General features: G+C 45.5%; 1 protein-coding gene across 1 annotated transcript in view; it reads right to left on the reverse strand.

Annotated features, from left to right (window-relative positions):
• The window catches only part of LOC309378632 (sodium- and chloride-dependent GABA transporter 2-like), a 47,567-nt gene that overhangs the window by 15,024 nt on the left and 20,292 nt on the right, over positions 1 to 12,251 (reverse strand). The window contains exon 7 of the mRNA XM_081927094.1: positions 3,272 to 3,406. Coding sequence (XP_081783220.1) covers positions 3,272 to 3,406 — 135 coding nt within the window. The remainder of the gene's footprint in view (positions 1 to 3,271; positions 3,407 to 12,251) is intronic.

Here is a 12,251-nt window from a genome sequence, read left to right on the forward strand (position 1 = left end):
GGTAGTCAATGACGAGGTTTTAATAGAAACATTTCATCGGCGTTTCCCAAAAAAACTGCAACCCGTGGCACGATTTAGAAGGGAACACTTTGGGACCACCGATGAGGAAGGAGAGTTTGGAGGGTTCCCAGAGTCAGGGGTGGGTGAGGAAGCCGACTCCGACGAAGAAGAGGAAGACGGGGAGAGAGACGGTACGCCATGGTTAGAAGTGTTTGAATCCTCGGACGACGAGGAGAGTTCCTTTAGGGGCTTTCCGCCCTCACCGCCAGTGGGAGAGGACGCGGGGGGTGAAGGGGGCCCTGAGGGGGAGGTGGATGTCAGGGAACTGCCATCGGAAAGAGAGATGGTGCAGAGGCTCCAGCAGACTCGGAGAGATTCTGCAGCGGAGGAGGGAACCAGCAGGGGGAGAGCAGAAGCTCCGGCAGAAGGGGAGTCGGAGGAGGGAGGGCTCTGGGATACTTCTAGTGAGAATAGTGCAGAGGTAACAAGACCCCCGTTGGCAACTCCCACCCTTCGCCGGAAGCTGTCACGCAGAGAGTCACGAAGGCGCATGTCCTTGAAACAACTTTTATGTTGGCGTAAATTTCGTAGACGCCCACTGTCAGATTCTACCAGCGACTAACGGAGTCACGCCTTGGGAGGCTCCGTTAGTGCCTCGGTTTGGTTGACCAGCCAAACACCAGAGGGATCAAGCTTTTACGCACAAGCAGCTCATTATCCCATCACACGTGCATTCCGGTTTTGCATCGGGAAAAGTTGGAAGGTATTATATAAGCCAGGAAGCCATAATTAACTACAGCTTTTCATCACATTTGAACCCAGGATTATAGCAAATGGCTGCCAAATAAACCAATATCTGCAAGCCCACTTTAAAGCATGGCTTCATATTCTGCTTTGCTTAGAAGCCATTTGCCCTAGTTTCTCCATCTGCATGTTACAGGAAACTGTGGCTGAAAGAACCTTTCCTGGTTGGTGCAAAGGAAAGATCAGTGACAGCAAAGGGATGCATGTGGGTGCATGATGCCCATCCACATCTCAGCCGATTAAGCTGAAATATCAACATGCAAATGCAGGCAACACGCAGCCTGGAACATAACCTAAAATCCTCCTTGGTATGCAGGAATGTTGCAGCAGACATGCATTTGGCACATGTTAACTTGGAAAGTGCTCACTCAGGGGCGTAGGAAGTGGGGCGGTGGGGGCGGTCCGCACCAGGTGTCATCCCAGAGGGGGGGTGACAAAATCCTCCACCGCTGTGCTCACTGAAGGTAACAGACTTGAAAACAACTGTGTTACACCATCTGCCATCAGAAGAAGAAGAAGAAGAAGAAGAAGAAGAAGAAGAAGAAGAGGAGGAGGAGGAGTAGTAGTAGTAGTAGTAGTAGTTTGGATTTGATATCCCACCTTTCACTCCCCTTCAGGAGTCTCAAAGGGGTTAACATTCTCCTTTCCCTTCCTCCCCCACAACAAACACTCTGTGAGGTGAGTGGGGCTGAGAGACTTCAGAGAAGTGTGACTGGCCCAAGGTCACCCAGCAGCTGCATGTAGAGGAGCGGGGAAGCGAACCCATTTCACCAGATTGCGAGACTACCGCTCTTAACCACTACACCACACTGGCTCTCAGTACTGCCACATACTCAATATCCCTTTGCGTGAACTATCAAATATTGCAAAATTTTCAATTTAATACAGCGGCCAGGTTTTCAGAGAATTTTTGGGAAAATATTGAAACCTGAAAAGAATGACTGGGTAACCATCTCTCCTTTGAAATTCAGAGAATAATTTTGAGGAGTGTGCCTTCAGCCGTGAAAGCAGAATACAGCCATCATTGCTGGTAGCCATTGATTGCCTTATCCTCCAGGAATAGCATTTCTCTACTGATGCTGTCAAAATAAAGCTTCTAGGCTGGCCTGGGAGCAGTTTAAAGGGGTTACAAAGGTTTTTGCTGACCTTTTTTCCCCCAGACAGGCACCCCCTTAATCTCCTTTGTAGACACCTCCTCCACACAAAAAGGCTGGTACAGCAGCTCAGCTGGAACCAGGATTTGACATGGAGGAACTTGTCTTGAAGAGATTAAAAGAGGGCAGTTGGGCAAAGTGGAACTTTTCAGCCAGGCAAAGTGGAACGAGCTTTGGTGACTGAGGGGAAAAGGAGAGGCGAGGAGGGGAAAACATTTGCGGGGCCAAAGAGGCTACAGCAGCTGCTTCTGAACAGATGCACCAGATCCGTTTACCGTTTGTTGTTGCCCCTCAGCAAACTCTAAGCACCTGAGCATCGAAAAAAGCTATCACTCACTAAGGCCCATAAAAAGCATAAAGGTGGCACAATGTTGCCTTTAAGAAACAAAAGTCACTGCCACCAAAGGCATCTATGGGCACCATACTGAGGGCTGTGGCATGGCCTGGGAAGAGGAGGTTTGGTGGCTGGAGAGGAGGTGCAGTGTGGGGAGAGTCCCATGGTAGAGGTGGGGGCTTGTATACATAAAAGCTGGATTTTCAGCCCTGCTTGATGAATGAAGAGTCTTCATTTGTGGGGGGGGGGCATAGTGTTTGGAGTCACAACCACCTTTGTTGCCCAGGAGCATATAACAGAATTGCAACAAGGAGATTCCCCCGGGCAGGAGAAAAATCCAGAAAGAAAAACTGAGGCAAAATGGGTTAATTGCTGTCATCTATGCATATCCTCCATTTGTTGAAGAAATAAAAAATAATATGGAGGTTCAGCCCTGGAGATCCCCTCCTGTTTTCTTTGCAGAATTGTTTCATTGTCCACATATTCTGTATTGTTTGGGAAATTGCAGTGTTTTCGTTCACACAGCGGCCTTAGCACTTAACGGCCTTGGCTTCCACGTATTTATAGCAACATCGTTCTTAATCAGGTTCCCACAACTTTGCCTTTTTTGTTACCTCTAGCGGGGTCACCCCCTCCTCTGCTTTTTGTCTGGTTCCGTATAAGGCAGATCGGTATGTTCCTAAAAGGGTCATTGGCAGCAAGGGAGATTTTCCACAGAAAGGATAAATCCAGGTTAAACGGGGGGGAGGGGGTTAAAGGCTGCCATTTTGATGTCAGTGATGCAGCAGGTGCTGCAAACAACCTGCATACATGAGCAGCATCAATCCCACAACACACACCTGTCTGGAAGCATCCTTAAAAGGAGACAAAGAAAAAAGAAACATAAAGGAAGCAGGTTGTGGGTGGGTGGGGGATAAGAGAGATTTGCAAAAGGGATACACGAGGATAAGGAAGCCTCTCATTGCTTCTCTCAGCTTACCTGTGGATCACTGAGCCGAGTGAGGTCTGGGTAAAGGTAGAAGAGGATCCCTTTAGATGCCCCGGGAAGGGAGACACCTCTGATCAGCAGAACTACCAGCATGAGGTATGGGAACGTAGCAGTGAAGTACACCACCTGGCAAGAGGACAAAACGCAGGCACATCATCAGCAACTTGCTGCGAAGAACAGCTGGGTTAGGCAGGCAGGTGGCCGGAGCTTCGAGTAGACCTACAGCATAGCCTGCTTAGCCTTCAAACATTACAGTGGTACCTCGGGTTACAGACGCTTCATGTTACAGACACTTCAGGTTACAGACTCCACTAACCCAGAAATAGTACCTTGGGTTAAGAACTCTGCTTCAGGATGAGAACAGAAATCATGTGGTGGTGGCGCAGCACAAAGCTCACTGGGTGACCTAGGGCTGGTAATTGTCTCTCACAGTCTCCAACCTTAATCACAGGGTTGCTGTGAGGATAATCTGGAGAGGGGCAAAGCTCTCCTTGAGAGCCTTGAAGGAAAACGTAGGATATAAAGGCAGTAAATAACAACAAATAGGTCACTCTACAATTTTTGCTGCTGTTCAGGTGTAATAGAATACATAGAAGTGACAGCTAAGAATATAAATCGAGAATGCAGAAAGGTAAGGTGACTTGGAAGGGCTCAAATACATCCTGGATGACCCAGATATTAGAGGATTTTTCCTTATTCCAGCTGCCCCACATCTCCATGTAGCAGCTCACATGTCATTTCCTGGTACATTAATATTCCCTATGAAGAGCATGAGAATATACACAGATACAGAACACATTATTAAATAGAATATATGACTGCAGCAGCGCTTGACTGCAATATGTATCCAAGCAATTAATAAATAAATGCAGTTGGATTTTAGCCCGTTTCTCCATTCCTACTATAGCAAGTGTTTAAGTGCTTATAAAAACAAAGGGCACCAAATCCAATCTCCAATACTAAACCCTGACAATTTTAACTGCCACTAATTTAATTGAGAAGACCAACTTAATTGCTGAATGAAGGAATCAGCGGTTTCTGGGCGAATCTTTTTGTTCGATATTTTTTCCATCTCAAGATTGCTAAGATCCAAGCTAAAACAAAACAGCAGTTCAGGTGAAAACTGAATATATCAATGAGGACTCTAAAACAAAAGCATAGTCTGTTCCCCCCGCCTTGCTTTATTTGGTTCTGGAGACAATCCAAGTGGAAATTTTCCTCTTACTTATTTCTGAATTGACACAACAGGACTGGAACAGAGTTTGTGGATCACCTGAGTTGAAGTGCCTGCCATAGCAGGCTTCCCTAGCCTAGATAGACCTGCCATCACATTGAATCAAGGGAGAGGGAGGCAGTTATTGAATATTGTTACAGGCCATCCCAATCCCTGCCAAGCCACACATGGAATTCCAGGGGGTTTGGCCCTCAAGCAGGGTCAGTGCTGCATTGGAGATTTGAAGATGTAGTACCTTTAAGAAATATGGTTTATTCACATATTTGCACTTGAATTTAGACAGAGGGAGTCCAGATCTTACAGCACGTCAGGGACTGGCTAAGGTGGAATCTACACACATATAAAAACCGTTCTGGAAATGCTTCCCCCCCCCCAAAAAAAAGCATTTTTAAAAAATACCATACATTGAATTTTACATAGGGCTCATCATCGCCATCTAGCATCACATTGTATATTGCACTTAAAACACACTTAAAACATTTTCTTTGCAGCTGTATAGCTGAATCCGTGGCTGGATCTAGACACATCAAAGAAGCATTTCAGTTAAACGCGTTGTAAATTTAAACAGGGGAAACAGGTAGAGAAAAACTGGACTCCACAGCGCCATCTGGTGGCACAATGTTATATTGGATATACAATGCGTATCAATCTCTTTTTCTTTACCAGTCTAGCTGAGTCCCTAGATAACAGGAGTGGTACCAGATGGGGAAACCCCAGAGGAGAAAGGCTTAGAGGCCAGGGATTGGTGGTGGGACACTGAGGAGTACTCAGAGGGAGGATGGCAGGAGGAATGGTTGGGTGCTGAAGAAGCGACAGGCTGTAGTGATCAAGGATTGATTGATTGATTGATTGATTGATTGATTGATTTAAATAACTCGCCCTTCCTCCAAGGAACCCAGGCTGGCAAACAGACACACAATTTAAAAAGTACACAGTCAAAAATAAATAAATAAATAAATAGCACACAGTCATTTAACCTACTTGTAGGTTTGTCACTCAAATAGTAGACATAAGAATCTAACAACTTCCAGTGCTGACTGATCACAGAACACAAATTAATGTCTTTCTTAGAACATAAAAACTGGGTTTGAAGAGAGAGAGATCTAGTGTGATGCAGTGGTCAGAGAGCTGGACTGGGGAGATCCAGGTTCAAGTTCCTCCTTAGCCATGAGGGGAGTTTGGCTCAGTCACACCCTCTCAGCTGAACCTACCTCACAGGGTGGTTGTGAGGGTAAAAAAATGGAGGGGGGAACTTTTTATTTACACTTCTGTAAGCTCCTTGGAGGAAATGTAATAAATATGCAAAATAAGTAAGGAAGAATCCTAGCCATGGTCTTCCTCTGCATCTGCATTTCTCCTTTTAAAAAATGCACATACAACGTCAACAGCAAAACAACCAGCTTTTATATTTATTTGGATTTGCAGTTTGTAACCTAGAAACAGCATAAATCCCTCCTAAGCTGAACCTTTTTCCCCAAAGCCCAAGGCAGGACACATTAATGCTCTCACCCAGTAGAATACAACAACAAAAATTGCTTTCACATAAGTATTCTCCTCCTGGTCTCCTTATTAAAACATAATAATGAAGGCATGTGGAAGTCAAATTCACTGAGATTTAGGGTTGGGGAAAGAAATTTGTTTCAGTCTTGCATTTTAAAGGTGAAGTCACTTTCCAAAACAATATGTGAGCTGAAACACACCCACCTTTGAAACCTAGTGCCTACATGGAAGGTCTCTCATCAAACTACAGTTCACTAGATTCTTTGAGGGGGAGCCAGGGGTATCGAAAGCATGAATAGAACTGTTATAGATGTTGCATACATGTGCTCAGAACCATTCATTCCCAGTCCAATTATTCATTATGAATTTTCCTCATGGCGAAAGGGACTTGCTCACTGCTCCTATGGAACTGGTTCCACCCAAACCATGGACAAACACCTTCTTCCTCCATGTTACTCATACCCTCTAACATTTCTCTGATGGAAATAGGGACGTCCCATTCCATAATAATAATTTTACTATTTATATCCCACACATCTTACTGGTTTGCCCAAGCCACTCTGGGCAGCTTCTAAGGTATATAGAAACATAATAAAACATTTTTAAAAACTTCCCTATACAGGATTGTCTTCAGATGGCTCGAGGGTCAGATAACTCCATACCCTCCAACTCTCTAAATCAGGGGCATCCCTGGAAAATAGGGACACTTGCAGGGTCTGCGTTTGTGAACTCATGCATGGGGTGGAGGTTTCCATCAATTCCCAGACTCTGCACCTTTCAGATCCCATCTGAGCACCAGACAGGCACACACTTGCAATGACAAAGCCTTTTCCCAACTCCTACAAGAATTTGTGATGGGATTGTGTGCCTGAAAACAGCAAAATATTTGCTCCGGTGTAAATGACTGGCCCAAATCCAACCATTGTTGGTTCAATGAAACGATAGCAGATGTTCGGCTTAGTTGTGACCTCCCTCCCCCCCCGCCGCCCTGGCATTTTTAGAGCACTGTTCACACTGACTTGACTATGAAAAAGCCAACTGCGATCAAAGACACTGTGCTTTGACTCACATTGTTTTATAACAGATAGGGTTTTGTTTGGATCTGGTCCATGCATCATCAGTGCCAAATTATTCCATCCATGCCATTGAAGGGGACAAAATATCAACTTTTGTGTTTCCTGTAGCACTGACAAGTTTATGCATCTGCTCAGAGCATGAAGCTCCTGCTCCGGTGGAATGGAAAAAGCCAGCAGTCACATCGCAGACAATGATGGCACCTCTCCAAAACACTAATATCTGTCTCTGGCCTAAGACAGCCACTTAGAGCATTTTTTAAAAAAAAGGGGGGCATGGGATGTGGGAGAAGTCCATTCGCCCCTTCTCAGGCATGCAGTTTTGTGGGCAGCCCCCAGACCTCCTCTGTGAACCGGCTTATTGCAGGCCAGATCATCCTCCTGCCACCAAATTGGCCAATGGTGACAGGAATTAGAGTGTGTTACCCTGGGCGTGGGACCAGCTGACCAATAGCGGCGCTTGGCCCCGTGTTAAGGGCAAAGGTAAATTCCCAGCTTGCTGGGCCTTCAGCCTCTATTTGCAGTTCACCAGCCAAGTTATGTGTACAAAAATGCAAATATTAGGGTAAGTTGTGCATATTCATGAAATAACCTCATTATATCAAGGGAAAATGTTTTGCAGAAATGTGTGTTATTAGGCAAAATTGCATAAAAACCATGTCTATATTAGGACGAATACAGTGTTGAATTCTCACAATGACTTTTAAATGAAAATGCAAAGTGATATGGAAATATGGAGAACTGAAGACTGGAAAATTTGAAATGAGAGAAACCAAAACTGACAGATATACTTATCCTTATGTGGGAGTTCCATTATCAGAACTCCCAACTCTTTTTAAAAAGACTTAAAAGCAACAAGGGGGATGCAAACAGACTGGGCTTGCAAAGCTAAAGGCAATAGCCTGCTCCTGTCTTTCCTCAGCAACTGGTAATTTCAGAGGTGCCTCTGAATCCTGCAGGCTGCATACAGCTGTCATGTACACTAATACTGAACGTGATCCTCTGAGTGCTGGTCCTTATGTACCCAAAACAGCACCCTCCATGGACAAGAGGGAGGTGTCAGAAGGTCTGAGGAAACTGCAGAGACCACCCAATGAGGACTGAGCACGTGTATGCATGGAATGCTAATTGTAGGGGAGAGAACCAGAAAGTCATCAGCCGCGGGAAATAAAGGCATCGCCTAGAAGATGGAATAACTTATTGGCTTGAACCCTGAACAGCAGGAGCACTCTATAGTGCAACATTAATGTTGCAGGTCCAGTCCCACTTGTCATGACCAACAGACATTGACAGACTTATCCTCCATGAATCATGCAGCTGCTGCATCACATCTAGTTTGGCTCTTATAAATCCAAACTAAAAACACAGGAAGCATTCATGGAATAGGCCAGCACTTTTGCTCCCAGAATCTTCTTTTCTTTGGTGATCACTCGTAGCTGAGTAAGGTTGTCTTCCATAAACACGGTTTTAAGAATGAGTCCGTAAATGACTGTGGAGGCCAATTCTGGAAACACACGTCCTTCCACAGTGGGAACATTGGTTCCCGGGCGAGAGTTGATCATGGTGAGGGGTTGCCAAGCATGCTTTCCTCTTAGCACGTTTCTCCCTTGTATTCTGAGTTCGAGTGTCTTCAAAGTCCATGACACCTTTGGTCAAGGCTGTTCTCCAATTGGAGTACTTGCAGGCCAGTGTTTCCCAGTTTTTGGTGTTTATACTACATTTTTTTAGATGTGCCATGAGAGAGTCTTCAAACCTCTTTTGTTGACCACCAGCATTACGCTTTCCATTTTTAAGTTCGGAATAGAGTAGTTGCTTTGGAAGACAATAATCAGGCATCCGCACAACATGACCAGTCCAACAAAGTTGATGTTGAAGAATCATTGCTTCAATACTGGTGATCTTTGCTTCATCCAGTACACTGATATTAGTTCACCTGTCTTCGACACTCATGATGCACAGAGTTTCTTTAAAGCCACAAATACCATCTATGAGCCAATAAATCATGGCATATGCCCCCTATGCTCAGCAGATGGTACCACACTTCTAAAAGATAAAGAAGCTATTGCACTGTTCTGGAAAGAACACTACCAACATCTCCTTAACCGCAACTCCCCCGTAGCTGCTGAGGTCCTCTCAGAAATTCCGCTCCCAGAAGATTCCTATCACAACCAGGTGCTTACTTCTGGGTTTCTCAAACAATGCAGTGGACCAGCAATTTACCCTGCCCCAATATGCCAAGGACCGGTACTGTATTTGGTCCCTCAAGCATCCGACTCAACCTTGGCTGTGGTGGAGTTCAATGCAGACGGGCAGCAGATGGCTTGCGAACTAGCGCTGGTTCATGGACCACCACTTTTGAGTAGCACTGGCCTCAAAACCATAGCCACTGGTTGTGAATCAGCTACAGAGAGGTAGTCATAACACAGACCAATGTTTCCCAAAGAAAGTGGGCCACAGGGATCACAGAAGAAGCACCTGTGTACATGCGTTTAGAAAGGGTGTTTTTCCTGTCCTACCTTAATCCTTCCTTGACCTCTTGGGCCTTCCAAAGCTGTAAGAGAACACTTTCATCATGTTCATTTCCTCACACAACAGGAGCCCAGCATGTGTTGGGAAAGAAGCCAAGCCAGGGTTGTTTTTGGTCATTTGGAGCTCAATCTTGTGTTTATCTTAATGAGCCAAAATTTAAGAGATATTCCTAGATTATTTCCAGATTATTCCAGACAAGGAGATCCATTTGCACTCTATTATATTGACATAAAATATGAACACAGAGATACCTCCCAAGAATGAAACAAGACAGCTGAAATGTTAAGGAGAAATTGGACAACAAATGTTAGCAGTGGGAAGGAATGTGGAACAAAATGGAATTGTAGACAATTTAATCATTGAATGGTAAATTGATTATTGCTGTTTCGGTTTTCCTGAATAGGGAAGAGCCATAGCTCAGTCCAGAGCTTGAAGGGAGTTATAATCCGACAACATCTAGGAGGGCCATATCTGTTCTAGTTAGTTATGAGTTACTTTTTCGTTACTAACAGTTGCTTATTTTACTTATTAAATATCTTCATGCCTCCCCATAGCAAAGTTCTCTGGGCAAAATGTAAATAGCCTCTCTCCATTCAGGGAATGTGTACCGAAGACTTCACGTTTTCACAGTTTCCATTCTTAGATCTTCTCTTCGGAGTTTCTGTGTCGCATGCCAGCTTTGCTTTCACATAGCATATGCTTCACAAGACATGGGTTTTTTCCCCACTACATCAGTTATCCATCAGCATGTTTGGTCTTATTTTTCTACATTCTAAGCAGGGCCAGCCCAATACATTTTGCTGCCTGAGGCAAAACACAAGGTGGCATCTCCTCCCTGGTTCCATGTACAGAAGGCATCCAGCCTGGCAGCTGACTCTGTCTGGAGACGGAGCAGCAGCATCTACCATGCCCAAAGAGCAACAAGGTAGAGCACACAGCACACACATGGCAGCCCTCCAACGCCCTTCTGGAACTCTCTTCCCACTCCATTTGAGATCTGTTCCACACAGGGCTTTCTTTCTAGAAAACAAAGGTGCTCACCATGGTCCTCTTCCCCAGCCCCATTTTCTCTAACACACACACTGTCTCCTGTTCCCTCCCAATTAATTAAAGCCTCATTTTGCATGCCCCCTCCCCATTCTTCAACCTACCCCGCCACCTGGCCCCATCTGCTCTTCACACCCACCCAGCATCCCACCTTCCTCCTTCTCCTTCTGAAAAGAGCGAGAAAACACAGAAGGGAAGAGGGGCTCACACTAGCCCATCCGCTTGCAGCACAGCAAGGCAGCGGCATAGTGGCACGTCTGGGGAGAGAGAGCGCCATTGTGGGGCAGCTGAGGGGAAATGGTGCAACCTGTCAACTGAGAGCAGCAACTACAGCTCTGAACAAGGGCCTCCTTTTCCTCGCCGCCTCAGCCTCCTGCTTTTCGCAGTCCCCCTTCTAGTCACGGTTGCCTGCTTGCTCTCCCCGTCCTCTATTTACCTTATTTCAAGATTTGAGGGGGGGGGGTGAGGTGCCGGTACTGCGTACCATTCAATAGCGCCAGGGAAAAAAAACACTGTTTCCACACAATATGAGAATCAGGCCTTTAGTGTTTTGACCCCCCTACCCTTTGGAATACCCTCTCCTGAAGGTGCCTCATGAAGACTCTCATCTGCCAACAAGACTTTCAAGCAGAGAACGTTCACAGTCTGTGTCTGCATTGAAATTGTTTTTAAGATGTCTTTAGTGTTTCGTCAGCTGTTGTTTGTCCCCCTGGGAGGGAGGGCGGGATATACATTTAACAAACAAATAAACAAACAAACAAATCTCCATTTCATTATTGGGGGTGTTGTGGCAGCGGGGAACTTGGCAAAAACCTGATGATAAGGCTCTGTCTCTCATCACAGTGTCAAGGCTCAAGGCAGACTCTCATTTCATTTTGCAGCGGAGGAAAATAATACGGAAACCTTTGCCACGCATGTGTTGATTCCATCTGGCCTAATAACCACGCTGTGGTTTGCACCTTATCGGGAAAAGACGGTCTCCTCATGATTTTGAAGTTTAAGAACAGATGGAAGCGAAAACAGAAAGCTGGCTGGGAATGGCTCAGGGGAGTGTATTAAAAACACACTAATGAGCACAGCCAAATGACAGCGACATATTGTGAAAACCGAGATGGAGGCAGACGAGATGGAACGGTTGAGAGGCCAACTCGTAATCACCTTAACGCATAGTACACACCAGGGAGGGGGCAGCCTTTTCCATGTTGGTTTTCGGCCACATCCTCTTATTTTGAATACCTGTGATGGCCTGCCATGAGTCCAGTACTGCACACAATCAACCATTAATGCATACATGGAGACACAGGAAACCAGCAGAGACTAGGCTTTTCCTAAGGCTGCAAAACACTGAGGTCATTGTGAGGTCCCTGCATGTTTTCCCCTGCAGAGCATAAAGCACTTTCTTGGGGCAAAATAAATATGATACTAAATGCATGAGTTGTGCATGGGCTCCCACCCCAATGACCTCCGTCTAACGAAGGAGCTGGCATAGCTTCCCTTGCATGTGAATGTTGCATGATAGACCTCCACAGGGGATGGGAAACATCCTAAAGAGCCCCCCCCTCCAAGGACCCAGTTAGCACCACTTTTT

The sequence above is a fragment of the Podarcis melisellensis genome (genome assembly GCF_964234715.1).
Source record: "Podarcis melisellensis genome assembly, chromosome: 10".
In the NCBI taxonomy this organism is placed as follows: Eukaryota; Metazoa; Chordata; class Lepidosauria; order Squamata; family Lacertidae; genus Podarcis; species Podarcis melisellensis.